The sequence below is a fragment of the Rattus norvegicus genome, chromosome 14, assembly GCF_036323735.1.
Source record: "Rattus norvegicus strain BN/NHsdMcwi chromosome 14, GRCr8, whole genome shotgun sequence".
Lineage (NCBI taxonomy): Eukaryota > Metazoa > Chordata > Mammalia > Rodentia > Muridae > Rattus > Rattus norvegicus.
Window position 1 is genome coordinate 5741285 of NC_086032.1, and position 20024 is coordinate 5761308.

General features: G+C 43.9%; 1 protein-coding gene across 2 annotated transcripts; it reads right to left on the reverse strand.

The window, feature by feature from the left end:
* Positions 1-3212: 3212 nt before the first annotated feature.
* On the reverse strand, positions 3213-15958 carry Ibsp (integrin-binding sialoprotein). 2 transcript variants are annotated; one of them, NM_012587.2, is made up of 7 exons: positions 15899-15958; positions 12691-12757; positions 12550-12600; positions 12378-12455; positions 8721-8786; positions 5213-5377; positions 3213-4659 (listed from the first exon to the last, which is right to left on the reverse strand). In NM_012587.2, exons 2-7 carry the CDS (start codon positions 12742-12744, stop codon positions 4114-4116), a joined length of 960 nt encoding a protein of 319 aa, NP_036719.2. In that variant the 5' UTR covers positions 12745-12757; positions 15899-15958; the 3' UTR covers positions 3213-4113. The 2 variants fall into 2 exon arrangements, with proteins under 2 accessions (NP_036719.2, XP_017454565.1); XM_017599076.3 differs by having other exon boundaries at positions 3215-4659; positions 15894-15949.
* Between the last annotated feature and the right edge of the window lie 4066 nt (positions 15959-20024).

Here is a 20024-nt window from a genome sequence, read left to right on the forward strand (position 1 = left end):
TAGGTAACTTTTGCTATTTAATACGTTATCTCAAAACTTAGTTTCAAATAATACACTAATTTCTTTCAAGGTTGTATGCGCTGATGTGGTTTAACCTCCGTTCTCACTGGATATCTCTGGCAGGAAAAGCAGAACAGTAGATGTGGACACTGCTTGCAAAGGAACCCAGGCGGATCACCCGCGATGGTGCCTTGTGCAGCTGCACATATATGACCTTGCTCTCTAGTAGAACAAGCTGGACTTCCTACATGGCGGCTCAGGGCCTTAGAACTAAGTCTGGGGTTGCAGTAAAAGAGACCACAACCCCATAGAAGTATCGGGACAAGGCAGCCTTACTCTTGAGCGAGCAAGTGGGTGTGCTTGAAAAAGCAAACACACAGGGTAGCATGGGATTTGGGTTTTACTCTAACGCAGGTGGTGCCTGTATCTTTTCTCCACTTCTTGGGTCTAACCTCACAGTCTTAACTTACTTGGCTAGTGTAGCGGAAAGTTCCCTTAACTGATTAAATAAAGAAAAGAAGCCAATCACTGGGCGAGGAGGAGGCGGGACTTCCGGGTCTGGAGAGGAAGAGGGAAGGCAGGAGAGAGGAACTGGAGTTTGGACTGCAGGAGCAAGGCAGACACGATATAAAAGGCCAGAGGCTGTTAGTTCGGGTGGCAGATCTCAGATCCGCCACCAGAAGATTTCTAACGTAGAATAGTTGATAAATTTAGGATGCCCCCAGCGATTGTGTTATCTGTTGATTCTAAACTAAGATTGTCCGGTGTCTTTCTTCTCTTGGAGCAATTCAACTGAGCTCCAGGGAAAGGTAACCAGGGCAGAGTGTGTGTTTGCAAGAGTGCACCCCAGCTAGCGGTGGAAATCTGGGAGTGCTGAGCGGGCTAGGCAGCAGCCAGCCACAGGGTGGAGAGAGCAATTTTGGAGCTCTGGAGAGGCAGAACCAGCTTTGGCAAAAAGGGGGAAAAAATGTAGTGTCGGCCTATGTGCCTTGCTGGAAACAGACTGAGACTGCCGGCTTGTGCCTAGCTAGCATTAGCGTGGGTTGTTTAACATTTCATGCTACAGGCTAGTTGGACAATAATTGGTACACAGGAAGTGACGGAAGGGGAAAGAGTCCATTGTTCCAAAGAGAAAAGAGTCACAGCTTCAGGTCACCAAATTTCTGGAATACAGCAATAAGCCTGTGTGTAAACAAACATTTACATAAAATCTTAAGAGGTGGAAGAAATAAAAGTATTTGAATTCCTTCTTCTAAACACAAGCTTTATGGGTTTTGATAGAAAAAAAATCATATTTGACATTTCTTACAAGGTTACAAGATACCCTGCCCTGGAAACTCTTTAGCTAGACCTGTGTTCCATGAAGATTACGTTGCTATTTTGACCTTCCCCGGAGATTCTCCTTTTCTTGTTTGAGAGCCCTGGTCTCCAGAGCAGAAAGCAGAGAGTTCCAGGCTGGTTTTGTGAATTGAGCTGTCAGCGAGTCAGACTTGGTCAGAGTGGGCCAGGATGAGTGGGGTGCAAGACTAGGTCCCACACCATGACCGTGGAGTGCTGGCATCACACTGCAGAAGAGCTCGTGTCCTCCAAAGTGTATATCTTGTTGTATCTGGCAGAAATGTGGAGAGAACACCGGATTGGACATGGTGTTGACAAAACTAAGAAAGACGTGAAAAGAGCAGACAAGATAGGGACAAGGAAAGGGACAGGGTCCTCTTTCAGAAGCAGATACCTATCTATGGACCTATTAATATTCTCAGGTCATCAACTCACAGACAGCCTGCCTGGCTTTCCCCCAGTTTCAGTTGAGCGAAAGTCTTCAACCTTATCTCCTTGATACCCAACTCCAGCCTTCTGTCCAGGTCTATCTGCTCAGCTCTGACTAGAGCTAGCTCTTCAGTAGCAGAATGTCCGACCCTCTGTCACCTAGCACCTCTGTTTCACTATCATCTTGAAATGCTAGGAACACTGGGAACCGACCTTTGGCTGCTCCTGTGTGTTGCCTGTCCTCCTGCTTGTGGAATTAATATAAATAGTGAATGCCAGCCTAACAGCAGCACTGAGGGCCTGCTACAAACCATTCTGCTGTTTAGGAACCACCTGACGCCCAACAAGGTCTCGGGGTGTCGTCCTGGAAGTCTACATTTTGGTAGAAATGAAGAGTGATGAAACTCGCTTAATTATACAATTTACCAAAACCTACCTGGGTTATTTTGGACAGTATGATGAGTAAGCTGACTTGGCTTCCTGGTAGCTTAAAAATGTAAAACAAGCAAACAAAAATATCCTGAAACTAAGGATTGAGGGGTCAGTGGGAGGACTGAGGGGTCAGTTGGAAGATTGAGGGACCAGTAGGAGGACTGAGGGGTCAGTGAGAGAACTTGAGGGGTCAGTGAGAGGACTAAGGGGTCAGTGAGAGGACTAAGGGGTCAGTGAGAGGACTAAGGGGTCAGTGAGAGGACTTGAGGGGTCAGTGAGAGGACTAAGGGGTCAGAGGACAAGGTGGCAGGTATTGTGACGGTGTTTATGGACTAGTCTTCCAACTTCTCTGTTGAAGTCAATGAGCAGGTGACTGCACCGGAACTGAAATCATAGACAAGGCCCTACATTTTCCTGTGCTGGATGTCTAACTATTGATTATGGGGGCTCATATTAAATCTTATAGAGAATAAATTAAAGGATGTGTGACTTCTGGTCATCAAGCATCTTCCAACTATCTACATACAAATTTGAATTTCACTTTTAGGTTTATATTAAGGAGTCAGTGGTCAAGACTGTAGAATAAATATGTGTGTGTGTGTGTGTGTATGTGTGTGTGTTTTATCTACATTTTCATGTGTGTATGTACGTGTTACTTTGTGTGTGTATGTATGTGTATGTGTAGTTTGTATATGTGTAGTTTTTGTGTGTGTTTGAATTTGTGTATATTTGTGTATAGTTTGTATGTATTTGCATGTATACATGTGTGTGGGCAGTTTGTGTATGTGTAGTTTGTGTGTGTTTGTATGTGTGTAGCTTGTCTGTATGTTTGCATTTGTGTGTGTTTGTATGTGTGTGTGGTTTGTCTGTTACATATGTGTGTGGTTTATATTTATGTTTGCATGTGTGTGTCTAAGAGTTCAGTTACCCCATTGTAGGTCCTACCCCATTAAAATCAAATTTTGTAGGGATAAGTTTACCACAAGGACACAGGACACCCAGTCACAAATGAATATTAGATAAAGAATAAGTCATTTATTTAGCATAAGTTTGTTCCAAATGTTTCACAGAGACAAATTATCTGTAGGGGAGGGGTTGTATTAAAAACCAGCCATTGTTCATCTGGAATTCAAGCTGAGGTGGGCGTCTCACACCGTGTATTCATGTTTGGTAAATCTGGCAACTCTAAAAGGGGTCATTTACTCCCTCCTGTATACAGATGATTCTGCCCTCCGTAGTCGAACCTTAGCCGTTCAGATGTACTGAATAAAGAGTGTTTCCGGATCCTCTGAGTTTTAAACCCTGATGGAGATAAGCGTTTCTTTTTAGCCAAATTGTTCCCTGCTCCTTAGACCCACACTCATTCCAACACTCTCCCTTTCTTTTTAATTATAACACACGTGAATGATTGCATATTTATTTATGATAAAAACGCATGTGCACAAGTCACGTAAAATACATGAGGATGAAAATCAAACCTAATACAGTATTAGGTAGGGGGTGTGATAAAGGAACTACACACATCGTATACAGTGTTGTTAATAAATCTCTCGTTAGGAGTCTTCTTGTACAGGGTATGTTAGGGTGGTTAGCAATGGTGTACACAGCACAAACACTATAGAAAAACAACCTCGAAGCATTCCACCTGGTCCCAGCTCATAGATCTGTGTGCTACTTGATCAACAGCCCTGATTTACGATGACCCTTCAATGACGCACCTGGAAAAATTAAAAAAAAAAAAAAAAAGGCCGCTACAAACGGAAGCATTTGTGGAAATCACTCTGAGACCGTAGCACCATTCCACACTATAAAATGCACATCTGTTATATATATATATTGCACCTTCCTGAGTTGAGCTTTGAAAATGGTATCCAGATGCAAAGACAGAATGGGGAGTCCTCCCCGGAGGGGCCTTCACTGGTGGTAGTAATAATCCTGACCCTCGTAGCCTTCATAGCCATGCCCCTTGTAGTAGCTGTATTCGTCCTCATAAGCTCGGTAAGTGTCCCCGCGAGGCTCCCCGTTGTTCTCGTCATAGGTTTCATACGCAGTGTTGTACTCGTTGCCTATTTGTTCGTATTCTTCCCCATACTCAACCGTGCTGCTCTTTCTGGCTGGTGGGGAGGTGGTCCCATAGGCTTCGGGTGGCGGGGTCGTCTGCTGAAACCCGTTCAGAAGGACAGCTGTCGTGGTGCCATAACTGGTCAGCTCCCTGGCCCCTGCTGTTGTTCCTTCTGCACCTGCTTCAGTGACGCTTGCCTCCTCGGCTTCTTCTCCGTTGTCTCCTCCGCTGGGGCCATTCCCCCCGTCCACCTCCGTGGAGTTGGTGCTGGTGCCGTTGACGACCTGCTCATTTTCATCCACTTCTGCTTCTTCGTTCTCGTTTTCTTCCTCCTCTTCCTCTTCCTCTTCCTCGTCGCTTTCCTTCATTTTTGGAGCCTTGCCCTCTGCATCTCCAGCCTGGAAGGGAAGGTTTGAAATCATCCAAATCTAGTTATGGAGAAACTCAAAACTTCCGTGCGGACGGCCTAGCAGCGGATGCTGTTTTGAGTTGAACGTGCTTTAATTTGTGAAGGAATTTGTGATGACTTAAAGGAATTCAGAACAGGCACCTTCGGGATGGGTTTCAACGGGTCGGGGTTGGGGGGTTGTACCTGACAATCTTGCCCTGTGTGCTGAGATTCCTTAGCTCCATCCACGTTCTCTGCCTTGGAAGGGGCACATTTGATGTGAGACCTAACTGCTCTGGCCCTTTACGCACTATGCCGATGGCCATATTAGCCTGCTGCTGTCCTCTGTTACGATGTAAATTGTCAAGTAACAGCTTGGGATGGAAATTTGCAGAGTATCGTCCCTCGTTTGTAATCAGTGAAAATATATCTATTCTTGCTTCTTTAAGGAGGTCCTTTAATAATATATATATTCTTTAATATAAATAAAGATGGTATCCAATACTATGTGGATAGCGGGGAAACCTGGATACTAGCCGAAAGAGGAAAATGGAATCCATTACCTTCTTGGGTAGCTGGAGCGCAGCTAACTCCAACTTTCCAGCGTCAGCTGTGGTCTCTACCCCGTAGCTAGCGGTTACCCCTGAGAGTGTGGCGTTCTCTGCCTCCGCCTCCTGGTCTTCATTCCCCTCAGAGTCTTCGTTGTTTTCCTCTTCATTTGAAGTCTCCTGGTGAAAATATCCAGAGTTCAAATTTTACTACGGCTGCAATAGAGCTCAAGGTTTACTGGGGCTTTCCTAATTGGGATCGCTCTCAGCTGCCTCTGCTGCCCCTGGGCGCCACGGTCCTTCTTATTTCTGAGAACTAAACATTATTTAAGGAATCCCATTTATCAGCTGGGGGAGGCTTCAGCTTCTCACTGTAGCAGATCAACAGTGCTTGTGCTGTAGACAGTTGCTGAACAATTGTTTCAAGCATCCACAGTATGGTGCAGTGCTATTACATGAAGATGATTGAAAATTAAGTCAAGGGGTTGGGGATTTAGTGCAGTGGTAGAACCCAGTGCGCAAGGCCCTGGGTTCAGTCCCCAGCTCCGGAAAAAAAAAAATTTCAGTCAAATGAATGTACATTTTAGCATTTAACGTTGCAGTCCTTTGTTTAGCTGTGGGATATTAGCTTGCAAATTGAGCTAGTCTGTCAGTGTGATTAATACCTACTAGTAAAAGTCTGTATTTTGTTTCCTTAAATGTATATGTTTAAATGCGCACTGGACAGTCGAATTTACTTGACAAACTAAATCTGAGCTTGGTCTCACTCATGAAAACAAGTTGTCTAAAGCAGGAGTTTTCCTGTCACGTTTGTAAGTGATCTAGATTTAGTGAAGGATCTGGTACAGCCAAGTCCACCTTTCCAAGCAGGTGTGCCCAATGTCATGAGTGCCAAACTGTCCAGCTTTAAAAGTATGACTCATTCAAACAAATTATGCTTTTTAGAGTGAAAGGAGGCATTACTAACATCGTTGGGAAGGTTCTGAGACTGAGAGGCTATGGTGGTTGGTATTTGTACCCACGTTTCATTGATAAAGTGACACAGTAGCTCGTATGAAATCACAAGGGGTGACAATTCATGGTACCACATTGGTGGCAGGGTCAAGACTGAAGAGGGGCCAATATCCCAGTGTCTACAGTTCCCTTCTTTGGGATCCTTTATGGGTTCAGAAATTTAACTGAAGAGTGTTCTTGTGCAAACTAACCAAAAGGGGAAGAGGGTTGAATGAGTGCTCTGTCTGAGGCTTCAGATGCCTTATAGAAAAGCTAGACACACATTCCAGGTTTATTGATCCTCTAATGGATGAAATGAGCAGCTGTCGGCGAGAGTTGTGGAGCAGTAAACTTCGTATGCTGAGGGCAGGACGCTGCTTGACTGCTCCTTCTTCAGAAAGCTTACTGCATTTACTAGAGCTGAATATATGCTCATCTTCGACTCAGCAACCACACCTTTAAAATAGCCCCCTAAAGTCAAAGTGTACCAGCACTTGAAGACCTAGAAGGCTCCCAGCGGGACATGTGCAGCTGACCTATCAAAACGTCCGTTTTCAGACAATCATGCCTTCCAACACACTGATACAGTGCAATGCTGATAGGAAGTCTGAATACTTAGTAAGGACTAGACGATAATCTGAAGGTCAGAGCAACAGAAGCCTCTTATGAAGAAATGTGTACTGGGTCATCCTATACATAGATCATGCATGTATACAGTACATATTAAGTAATATATATACATATATATACATACATACATATATATATATACATATATATATATATATATACACATACATATATATGCCAAACAGAAATCTTGTATACATCCAACTTACAGCAGTCCGCGGTGGGGTTGGCTAAGGCAGTATTCGCCACTTTTTATATTAGTGATGATTTTACCTCTGTGTTCAGTTTCTGGAATTTCCGTGAGTTGATGATGTTCTCATGTACGTGGCTATGCAAAATTAAGCAAGCCTTACATAGTTTAAGGTGTCGGGGTGGGGGGGATGTTATCACCCAATAGAAAATCTTCCCAAGTATGAATCGTGTGACTACGATTGCAGAGGCTGTGGAGGTAGCTGAAACTATAAATCAAATCGTAAAGAAGAAAGGAAGATGCAGGCACATCAGGAATCGTGCAGATGCCAGACTCCTGAACCCACCACCTTTCTGTGATGACTCAGAGGGGATGATCTTTGGAGCATCTATTCCTTTGACATTTCAAAACCATATCATCAAATATTCACTGGGCAGGCACCCTATGTGCGTCAGAATTAGTCAGTATGAGCAGTTGCAGAAGTGGGCACGGGACAGTCCCTTCCTTAAACAGAGTTTAACATGGGGGTCTTGGGTCTTAGGGGATGTAGACGGAAGAAGTGGGTGGAGTCGCGTATACAAAGATGGCGGACAACATCGTGGGTGTGGGGTGCATAACTGTGCCGGAGACCTGATCCTTCTGTATGCACCACCATGTCCACCGCAGCAAAACAAGAGCTGCTGCCAGAGGTGAACTGTACAGCAGGGATACGCAAAGGCCACGTCACAGTTGCTGCACAGAAAACAGCTATAAGGAGATGGATGAGTCTTCCTTAGTTCGGGGTACGACTGAACCGCGGCAAGATGGTAAAGGATGCAGTGCCCACATGGTTTCTGGGCCAGGCTTGGTGCTATTTTAAGGCTGCCCGTCAAGCTGTCAGTGTTGCTGTGGCACCGGAAACGTTACTTAACCAGAAGAAAAAGCCTAATCTTTTGTCACCTTTCAGGATACCACATCCTTTGCTTTCAGGATAGCTGACACAGATGCTCCGGGTTGGGCTGCCATTTTCTGTTCATAAATACCACCCAGGAATACCTGGATTTAGAAGGTTCCCAAGCCAGAGTAACTGTAACTGACTACCCAGAAAAATATATCCTAATTGGTATGTTTCCTTAAGCAAGGATGTCCGTTATAAACATGATAGCACGAATTACGAGCTGTTGTTAAGAATTTTAGCCATGACTATAGTAATTTTAACTGTTTAGGAAGATGTCTGTATGTCCTGAGTATTTTAGCTTCGGTAATCTAATTATCAGACAAAACCTGTTAAATTACTATTAAAGAGGCCAACTGTAGTCTGTAGATTAAAGCACTATAGAGGTTTCGCTTGGCCTCATGCCATCTGCTGAGGGAGGAAGATGAGTCACAACAAGCTTAGAATTACTTACTTCTTGCTGCTATCATGGGCACCAAATACAAACACACTTCCTGTTGCTCTTCGATGGATTTCGCACTTCCCTTAAAATTGCAGACACCTTTGTTTTTCTGTACCATGTCTAGGTAGCTTTAACCCCAAATTACAGTGGTGTTTGAAGCAGATTATTTTAGTTGTTTCTAATTTAAATAATACTCCACCTGCCCAAAATACCAGGTCCCGAGTAGCCGGCAAGGCGGCAATGGTTATTTGCTGAGTCTAGAATTCATAGAGTAGTTTCCTATCAGTTCCCTGTGCTGCCTGGCTTATTACGGAAGAAATACAAAACGTCTTACCTCTTCCTCCCCCTCCTCCTCCGAACTATCGCCATCTCCATTTTCTTCCGAAGAGTCGCTGCCTCCCTAAAATATACAGAGAGCAAGCGTGCGCGTGTGTGTATGCACTCATATAATGCATAGATACTCCACGACGATGAAAGTGTAACACACAGCTATTTCCTTACACTTGGGGTGATCAGCTCGACTGATTTACTAATTACCGAGGGACCTCAAGCTGAAGTGAGGAGAGGTAGGTTTGCACGTCTATGAGGAAACAGAAACAGCTGTCTCAGGAAGAGCAACATATGGCTGGGGATACTCCCTTTCGACTTTCCAAACACAGGTAACATGTAAAAGCCAGAATAAAAACAAATCACAAAATTGCTTCGTTTTTGAAGGAATGCGGGAACTGCTGAGTGAATCTCTCCATGAAGGAGCGGCTCAAAAAGGTGCGACTTCCCTAACCATTTCTAAATAGATTTCATAGTCCTTACATAGTTTCCTTATGAAATTAGTGATTTAGCTTATTATAAAGAAAAAATTGTTACTTGACAATTCTCTTAAATACTGCAATCTAAATTATACTTTGTTTTTAAAAAGTTAAATTTGTGCCCCTAGCTTCTTGATTTAATTAAAACTAATTTTAAAATAATTGATATATACACCGTTCAGTTAGATGAAAGGTTTTTTTAAAGCACTTACAATTTGGTGTGGTGAGGATAAATTAAACCAAGTGCTCTACACATAAAGCATGGGGCAAAGAGCTTGCCTGGGGTCTTTAATGTTGGCGTGTTTATAGTTTTTGTTGTATTCTTGCAGTGCTGTGGCTCAAAGTCAGGGTAAATGCTCTACACGTTAGACTTATCCTAATTCTGAGATTTTTAAAACTAAATATAAGTCTAACCTTGCATCAAAACCTCTAACACCTGAAAGGAAATGCTTGCTCTTTCTACTGGAGATAACCCAAACTACATCTTCCTTCTTATTCTGCACCTAGCCCCAGTGACCTTAGGAATTGAATCCACACCTAGACCAGAATCTGTTATTTCCTGCCTGTCAATCTTAGCTTAGATTCTGATGAGCTGAAAACATTCTGTTTGGAGAACATTATTTAGAAAGACCTAGATCTTCTGCGTTAGGAGAAAAGACTCATACTGCTCCCTGGTCCCTGTTGGCCTCATTCTTCAGGAGGCTACGTCATCTTGCCAAGGAAAGGGAGCATGTGTTGTCTTCGGCCAGTAATAACTTTGGGTGGAAAAAGAATCATTAGACCTTCCCTGCATTGCCATGACCTGGTAGTTGTGCTGTTCCACACCCAGAGGGGTATAAAGTAAGCCGTTTATTGAATCAAATATAGAGAGGGCCATATATTTATATAACCAGAGCTGTTTGTCTCAGCTGGGAATGTGTTGGGTATTTTTCATGGTTCCTTCCCTCTAATTTCCTCCCTAACTCAACCAGCATCTACTGTTCGTGTGAGTGCTGGGAACCATTTAAAAGTTATATGAATGCCTTAGGGCGTGCATCTTACTTTGTTATGGTTTTCAATCACTTTCCTTTCTTTTATTTAACATCAATTTATCAGTCTTATTGATTCCTCCAGAGTCTTCAGTGAATGTATAGAGACATGAAAGATGATACATAGATAGATAGATAGATAGATAGATGATTGATAGATAGATGATTGATAGATAGATGATTGATAGATGATAGATACATAGATAGACAATAGATACATGATAGATAGATGATAGATAGATGATAGATAGATGACAGATAGATTATAGATATATAGATAGATACAAAGATACATAGATAACAGATAGATAGATGATAGAAAGATAGATGATAGATAGTAGATAATACATGATAGATGATACATAGAAAGATAGAAGGCAGATGGACAGACACCTTAATGGAAGACAATTCTGAAAACCACCTTGGTATGCTTGCTAAATATGATAAAAGATAAAAAATTGAATCTCATCCTCTACAAGTTGGCACAGTATTCAATATCATCTTAATCATAAGATGTGATTTCTCATTGAAACATGCTAGGATACTAAATTAAGATGGTTTTGCTTCTATGGCAGCAGAGAAACAGTCGTTAGCTGACCTGTGGGTGGCCTTGCCAGCCATCTGATGCATTATGTGCTGGCTGATATTTATAGATGACTGCCCTTAAACAGATGTATTCACCAAAGCATGAATTCCAAAGTCAATGAAATGCAGTGCACGGGTTCAGGATGACAGCTTTGGATGATAAATAGACACCATTATAAGTCAGGAGAAGTGAGACTTTGTAATACAGGGGCTTGTCACAATTGTCTCAGAAGGTGTGTTAGAAGACATTCTATTTTTTACTTTAAAACAACTATCTCACAAGTTCTACTTAACTTATCCAATATTCTATGCATATAATTTGCAACAACAGTATAGTTGACTTCTATGGACTTTGAGTCTATCAGGGATAAACAGTTGTCACTTTACCAGTGTCAGTACACTGTGGATACATACCTATAAAAGAGAAAACAGGAGGGAATGGCAGTATCTAAATCTTAGATATTCCAGAAAAGTTGCCCTGCTACGTACAAACTAGAATTTATATCATTTCTGTTTTAGGAAGGGAGCAAGATTCCAAATGGACCCTGCTTATTTCTGGGCCTGAGGTGAACCAAAGAATGGTAGACAATTCTGAAAACCCACAACTCTTGTATCATTCATGCTCATATTTCTGTGGCCTCACAAGCTCCCTATCATTATAATGGCGCTAGAAATACTTGAGGATTATGATTTCCTATCATTGCATGAGTTAGAGAGGGGTTAGCCTGACACATGGTGAGATTTGGAGCCAAGCACTGCCGTGGGGTAGAATTCTCAGCAGTCTGCTGCTTTCAATGCCTTGGAAGTCCTGGGTCAAATGCTACATAATTGGTGCTCCGGACCCAAACTGTACAGTGACAAAAATAGTGTCACCCTAGCTTGCCGTGAATTTAGAACCAATACCACACCCTGCAGTATTCAAAGGCCCTTTTTTCACAAATAGCCCGTCAAAAATGGGATGTCTCATTTTTAACTTCGGTTATTTCCCCTTCTAGTTTACAAATTTTAGGGATGTGTTTCCCCGTTGGCTTCTGACATTTGCCTGTCTGTGGCCTCTGAAGTGCTTGGGTCAGGTTCCATCACTAAGTTCCATATAGACCTACAGCTCTACCATCTACAAGGTAAGGGTCCCGGGGATCAACATCATCACTGACACTGAGGGACTAAGGCCACTGTCACCTGTGAATGTAGCTTGCCCCATGTTCAGAAGATGCTTTAAGGTCAGAGGTGATCAGCTGGCTGACAGCACTGAATCAACCAATGACAATTAGTGATCTTATCACTGGCTTCATTGACAAGGGCTGATAAAATGGTTCGCTTTCATCAGCAGACTGGCTGAGCACTTGAGCTCTGCGTGTCCCAATGCTTTAACTCTGTGTGCTGTCTCTCTTGTGTTGAAAAAAAACGTAGGTGTTTGTTTGTTTGTTTGTTTAATAGTAAATTCAGGCTTTCATAGCAAGAAGTCTGCCTGGGTGGATTGTGTTGAGAGTGAACCCAGATGTTTGAGTGTTAAGTCTGATCCCTGGGATACAAACTTCACAAGTGGAAAGGAGAATTAAGTTTTGCACTGACCTGGACTGGAAACCGTTTCAGAGGAGGATAAAAGTAGGCATGCTTATAAAGAAAGTAGCGTGGCCGGTACTTAAAGACCTGCACAAATAGAAGGATGGTATCGCCATGTTTAGTGTACAGTTACACTGGAATGGGCAAAGGCCAGAGAGGCTGACTGTCTGAAATCACGTACCCCGTTTTCTTCAGAATCCTCTGCTTTGATTCTTCTATGGAAATTTTTCATCTGTTGGCAACAACATTTTACGGTTACAAACCCCGTTTGCCCAAAAGTGTGTGACTACTGAAAACACAGGTTTTTCCACGATGAACTTACCGAGAAAGCACTCGCCATCCCCAAAATGCAGAGCAAGATTAAAGCAGTCTTCATTTTGCAATTTCTTCTGCCATTGAAGAAGGGATCAAATTAGCACATATTAAAACACAGCGCATGGTTTGCTCATAAATGATTCAGTTGATCTTAATTTGTCTAATTCTCATTTGAGATGTGTGAGTACATGCCTGCCACATGTGGGGACCGGTGTTTGACCCCGCCCCCCAGCCCTGAAAAACTCTGTTTATTTTCAGAGTCCTTCTGGTTATTCTGTAGATGTGTCTGAACACTACTGAGCTCCATATTTGACTTGTCTTTCTGTGGTTTGTCAGGTAAGGACATTGGATCCCTGTACCTAGATCTAAACACTCAGGGTGCTTCACACAGGAGTGCATGAATCCCAAGTAGCACTAACAAGGGGGCATCAGTCACACCAGCCATCTTGAGACTGCAGCTGTGTGCCCTGTTCAGTTGCTAATAATTAAAAACCAAGCAAAGCTCAAATGTTTTGAAATGGTTCATTTACACAGTGGACTACAGGAAGTTTCCAGTTCCTGTGCATGGATTTCTAAACTGAAAGTTAATTCTTAAAATAGGTAGCAGGAGCCTTTTTCCTATGAATGCCTTTGGATACTTCATAGTTGGCTTGGGGCCTACAAGAGAGAGGGAGGGAGACAGGGGGAGAAAGGGAGAGATGGGGAGAGGAAGAGAGAGAAGGAAAGGGGGAGGGAGAGAGGAGGGAGGGAAGGAGAGAGGTGAAAGAAAAGAGAGGAAGGGAAGGGAGAGATGCAGGAAAGAAGAGAGAAGGAAAAGGGAAGAGGAAGAAGAGAAAGGAGGAGAGGGAAAAGCACATCATAATCTGTGCAATACCACTCTTGTAGTGTGAGGAAGAACTCTTCAGAGTCTCGTCTGGAGGTGTCAGATAAATCTCCTCCAACTGGGTTTCCTCAGCTCTATTTAAGGTTTTCATCTATTAGGCGTGGAGCACTGTGATCAGTATAGACGTTCTAGGGAACAACTCTCGGTGGGTGGACAGTCTTGGGGTACAGCAACAGTTCCCCACCTCCATACAGCCCCATCATAAATAGAAGTGACAGTGAATGTTACCCTAAAATTCTATTGTAAAACTCCTTCCTCTAGAAGTTGAACAAACCTGGCTGGAACCCGACAGCTCGCACACTCTGACAGGGGTTGCTTCATACCTGGAGACGATTCAGTGATGTAATGGGGATGGCAAAGCCCATGTCAGGCATTGTACTCTGTGAGGGATTCTTTTTTTAAAAAATCCTGGTCACTAATGTTGACTACGTCTACCCTGAGTATTAGATACTAAAATATTCGCTGTGTAGAGTAAGGCATGAGGCACACTGATGTGGGAATTTTGATTTGATGTATATATTTCTTCACACTCCTCTCTAACTTGAGTGTTGGAATCATTCTTATTTGCGTGTAAACAAAAAAGAGAAAGGAGGAAGGAGAAAGGGGAGAGAGAGAGAGAGAGAGAGAGAGAGAGAGAGAAAATAGTTTAACAAATTTAGAGAGCAGAGGGGTTCAGTCCACCCGTTTAAGAAGATTGATGTAGCCAGTCCTGGTGCAGTGCTTATACTTAGGAGGTAGATGCAGGAGAATCCAGAGTTCAAGGACACCCTTGGCTACTTACTAAATTTGAACCAAACATGAGCTATATGAGATTCTGTATAAAAAAAATAAAACAAAAACAATAGCAATGAGGAAGGAGGAGGAAGAGGAAGAGGGGAAGAAGAGGAAGAGGGGGAGGGGAAGAGGAGGAGGAAGAGGAGGAAGACAGGGAGGGGAAGAAGAGGGAGATGGGGAAGAAGAGGAGGAAGAGGAGGAAGAGGAGGATGGGGGAGGAAGAGGGGGAGGGGAAGAGGGGGGAGATGGGGAGGAAGAAGAGGAGGAGGAAGAGGAGGAGAAAGGGGAGGAAGAGGAGGAAGAGGAGGAAGAGGAGGAAGAGGAAGATGGGGGAGGAAGAGGGGGAGGGGAAGAGGGGGGAGATGAGGAGGAAGAAGAGGAGGAGGAAGAGGAGGAGAAAGGGGAGGAAGAGGAGGAAGAGGAGGATGGGGGAGGAAGAGGAGGAGGAAGAGGAGGAAGAGGAGGAAGAGGAGGATGGGGGAGGAAGAGGAGGAGGAAGAGGAGGAGGGGAAGAGGAGGAAGGGGAGGAAGAGGAGGTGGAAGAGGAGGTGGAAGAGGAAGAGGAGGAGAAAGGGGAGGAAGAGGAGGAAGAGGAGGTGGAAGATGAGGAGGAAGAGGAAGAGAAGGAGGAAGAGGAGGAGAAGGAAGAGGAGGAGAAGGAAGAGGAGAGGGAGGAAGAAGAGGAAGAGGAAGAGGAGGAGGAAGAGGAAGAGGAGGAGGAACTTGAAGAATGTTGCTTTATAGCTTCCTAAGAATGTGATATAATATTGAAAGAACTAGAAACTTAAATATATAGAACGGTAGGCAGAGCCGTGATTATAAAATTTCTCACAAGAAAGCATGACCTAACGGGAATGAAAGCATGACCTGGATGATCACATTTTACACACAAAGGCAGCAAGTGAGAGCCAAGAACCTCAGAGGGCCACCATGTTAACCTCGCCTTCTTTATGCCTTGGTTCCTCACACACCAGACTTCTGTGGTGGCCGCTGCTGACTCGGGGAACTCAAACACTTGCAATGGATCACAGTAAGCACTTAAATATACATGAGCCGGCAAAATCACTTACATCTGTAGCAGTATACATTTCCATATTGATTTTAGAGCTATAGGACATGAGCGCTTTGAAACTGAACACAGAACATATTGAAAAGATGTTGTGTCTTACCGAAGTACACATCGGGCATAATTTACAGCAAATGCATATATGCGAGCAATTTACAGACGTAAACAGCACAGCAGTTAGGTTACCTTGAATGCATCAGCGTGAGAAAGAAAACAACAAAGCAGGTGGCCATGATGTGCAGAGATAGAGGAAGACACACCATTTTCTAGTTCCCGGTACCAATCTGAGCAGTTTAACTGCATGCTTACGTTACCCAGCCTGGTCTTTGGAAAGAACCTAAACTCAGAGGTCCCATTTCACAGCAAGCAAAAGTTCAACCAGAGCCATTGTGCACCAAGCAGTAAGATCCATGCTTCAACGACAAATTCCAAGCCAAAGCCACACAGGAAGCCTGAGGCACCTGGCTGTGAGGTGCTGGCCCATTACCTTACCCTTCGGCAGTCCTGGCTGGAGAGAGCAAGTGAGTGAGTGGCACGGATTGTTCTCCCGGCTGCCTCTCACCCATTCACTCGCTCTTGCTGACCTATAAACCCTTCTTCTCCTCTCAGCAGCCAATCACGGTCACGGCCGGTGCGACGTCAGGCTGTGGGTTCTCACCAGAAAATCCGTAACTACAACACGTTTTCAAGACTCAGCCTCAGTTGAATAAACATGAAAGGCGCGCCTGCTGCCAAGAGGTCGCATTGTGGGATTTAATTGAAGGCTGAGGAGAAGATGGTAGTTAGAGTTCTGAATATCTATAATAATACACTGCATTTCAAATAAACTAAATGGCAAACGACTTAAGCATTTAAACTTTCACAATGATACAGGTTTTTACTATGTTGAAAGAAAGGAAAACTAGCCTCTGTTAAACACAGCACTGCCCGAGCCTAAAAGCACTGAATTAGGAAACGAGTTGATGACAAGAGGTGTTTCAGTGAAGATCCCTTTATATTCCTTTCTGAAATGCATTTCAGAGGCTCGTAAGTCAGAATCGGTATTGTAAAGCCAGCCGGGCTGTCAAGGCTTTGCTAACTGGGCTGACTGTGAAAGCTACAACATTTGAGGCTCAGACCAAGAAGCTGATTTAACTCTCATCGAACAAAGTAGTTGGCATCATCCGGGACATGGCCTTTCGTTGTGCGAGTGAGGTCATCAAGCGCTGTATACTCTCAGGCTTATTTCTAAGTTCTCTTCCTATGTATCTTTCCCTCTGAGGAGAGAAGAATTACTAGCACTGCCAGAAAGCAGTTCCACGGCCATTGAAAGGATCACTGGAAAATAAACTTCCCGCGTATGTTGGCAGGCTGAATGTTCCCTAAGCTTGCGAAGGGAAGTCTGCCTTCGTACTTTGTACATCTTTATACTGTTACTGTGTTTTTCTCCGTTGGCCTTTACTTTACAGAAATCAATAAATGCCATTGTTGCCCAGGTCCTAGTGACTCAGCTACGTTCTTCAGATGGTTCTTTTTTTAGTTGAAGAAAAGTATTTTGGCATTTAAAAAATGAGAGAGAGAGACAGAGAGACACAGAGAGAGAGACAGAGACAGAGAGACACAGAGAGAGAGACAGAGACAGAGAGACACACAGAGAGAGACAGAGACAGAGAGACACAGAGAGAGACAGAGACAGAGAGACACACAGAGAGAGACAGAGACAGAAAGACACACACAGAGAGACAGAGAGACACACAGAGAGAGACAGAGACAGAGACACACACAGAAAGAGACACAGAGAGACACACAGAAAGAGACAGAGACAGAGACACACACAGAGAGAAAGAGAGAGAGAGAGAGAGAGAGAGAGAGCCACAAAGGAGGAATTGGATAAGAATCTCTCATTCAGTTCAACCCCATAAGCTCAGTTGAGCAAGGTTAGAATCGCTCAGTTTTCTACCAAACCAAAGTGTTCTATAGGACATGGGAAGCTAAACAAGAGACCCAGCACTTGCTTAAGAAGGCTCGCCATTGTGTGTGGAGAGAAGTGTAGGTGGAGGGCACAGAAACTCAAACACACACAAGGTCCAAAGGTGTCACGAGGGGAAGTATGTTAATGAAGGTGGAATTGCTCATGGTGCTAAGAACCTGAGACCAGGCTGGTTGTGAGCTCCAAGGGAAACCCACTACTAATATTCCGCTGAGTGACTGACATGGCTTCTAATGATGTCTAGTGAGTGGAATAATGACCCTCCGACCAGGATACCTAACTAGGCTCACTCCTCATCAGAAAAGCCTAGTCTTGCAGTAGATGAGAAACAATGCTGAGACCCACAGCCAGACAATACATAGAGAATGAGAGACTTCAGAGTGCTCAGTCCAATGGGGATGGTTTTATCACAACCCTTTCCCCCAAGGCTCAGGGATCTGTGTGGAAGAGGGGACAGCAAGATTGTAGGAGCCAGAGGTAGTGGGTGAATTTTACAGGGCAGAGGCCCACGTGACTGTCTTGGACAAGTTCAAGCCAGAGAAAGTGCAAGCACAGAGGAGAGAACACGGGCACAGAGTCCCACTCCTAACCAAGAAGCTGTCTACAGATATTAGCCCATAGGAGGTGGTAAAATCAGGTTTCTTCGAGAAACGATACTGGGTATATCGACCACACTGTAGACAAAGAGCAGCTATTCCATGCAAACCAGACTCTGTTTTTAGTGGCCCCACCACTGTTCCTTTAAGAGAGAGAAAGAACATGAAATTGGATGAAGAAGGACAGGAGGACCTAGGAGGAGTTGAGGAATGGAGAAGAGTATGATGTAGAGAGAGTAGAGTCCTAGAGAGACCGGGTGCGCACTGACCATTGACCCAACCAACGTGCTCCTGCTTGAACAAAAGGGGGAGACTGAGAGCCAAGACTGGGGTGCTACTTTGATTCTCCCACAATATTGATTTTTATTGTGTAAGCACTTGGGGGTTGAACAGGTATTTTCAGGAAAGTTTTTTAAAGTATCATCTCTTATACTCCCCTGTCACTCATAAAGTATCCAGTCACTTAAGTCTAGGCAAACCTCTGTACCTACCAGCTCAGAAGAAATGGAAGTAAGGACAAAGACACGAAATCACACCATTGAGATGCACTTAGCAACATCCGGGATATAGAAAATATTATTTCACATATTACCTGCTTAAATAGCAGAAAAATAAAATAGAAGGAAGGGAACACTATAGATCACCAATCACTTTGGGGGGCTGGAAAAATGGCTCAGCAGTTAAGAGCACTGACTGCTCTTGCAGAAGACGGCAGCTGAGTTTCCAGCACCCACTGGGTGTTCACAAGTGCTGTTAAAATCAGTTCCAGGGGACCTGATGCTCTCTTCTAACACACACACACACACACACACACACACACGCACGCACGCACACGCACACGCACACGCACACACACGCACACACAGGGGCGAGGGAAAGACAAAGAGAGAGTGGGAGGGGAAATGGGAGGGGGAAGGAGAGAGAGCAAAATAAAATGATTAATTAAGAAAGACTTCCTGGGAATATAGCCCCATGAGTGTGAGTAGGGCACTTGCTGTCCAAGCACCAGGACCTGAGTTCAGATCCCCAGCACCCCTGTCTATAATGAGTTGGGAGGTAGAGACAAGAGAATCCTGAAAGCTTGCAAGAGGCTGCATGGTGAACACAGACACTGCCTGCCTCAAAGAAGGAGAAGGAGGAAGACAAAGAACACCACCCCGGGTTGGTCCTTCTTCACCACACATGGGCGCTCTCTCTCTCTCTCTCTCTCTCTCTCTCTCTCTCTCTCTCTCTCTCACACACACACACACACACACACACACACACACATTCAGAGAGAGAGACAGAAAGACAGAGAGGGATGTAGACACATAATTTTTTTATTAAAAATAGATTTCAATACTATATATTCTGATTACAGTTTCCCCTCTCACAACCTCCTGAGCTTCTTGCCACCTCCTCTCCCATCCAGATCCACACCTTTACTGTCTCTCCTTAGAAAACAGACATTTAGGAGAAGGGGAGGGGGTTGGAGGAGGGACTCTGTGAACCAGGAAGTGGGGGGCAGCTATCGGGATGTAAAATTAATAAATAAATAAATTAGCGGAGAATAAAAGAAAACAGACATCTAAAGAATAGAATAAAGTCAGATGCAATGAAAATAAACGAGCGGGAAGAGGGTGAAACAAACAAACAGAAGGAAAAAGGCCAAAGAAGTAGCAGAGGAAACAGGGGTTCAGAGACACAGGAATCCCATAAAAGCACAAAACTGAAAGCCATAATACATAAGCAAAGGACCTGGAAAGTATAAATAAATAAATAAATAAATAAATAAATAAATAAATAAATAATCAAACAAACAAATAAATAAATAGTCCTAAAACCTCTTTGAGCTCATGTTGTGTTGTCCAGTTCCTGCTGGGCATGGGACAGACCCTTAGGAGTGGTTCGTGTCACCAGTGAGACGGTTGGAGAAAACTAATTTTTCGTTTGTGAGTGGTCATCAGTTGGAGATGGTTTCCGGGTTAGGACATGGGGGCCTGCATCTCCTCCTCCAGCACTTTGATTCCTTCTGGCACAAAATATGTATCTATCTCATAATCCAGAAACAAGC

Excerpts from the sequence above, each read along its gene's own strand:
- Ibsp (NM_012587.2), bottom strand. The coding sequence starts at position 12,744 with ATGAAGACTGCTTTAATCTTGCTCTGCATTTTGGGGATGGCGAGTGCT. Across the intron at positions 12,601-12,690 it reads GGATGGCGAGTGCTTTCTCG|ATGAAAAATTTCCATAGAAG; the intron begins GTAAGTTCATCG and ends TGTTGCCAACAG. Across the intron at positions 4,660-5,212 it reads CGCTCCAGCTACCCAAGAAG|GCTGGAGATGCAGAGGGCAA; the intron begins GTAATGGATTCC and ends CTTCCCTTCCAG.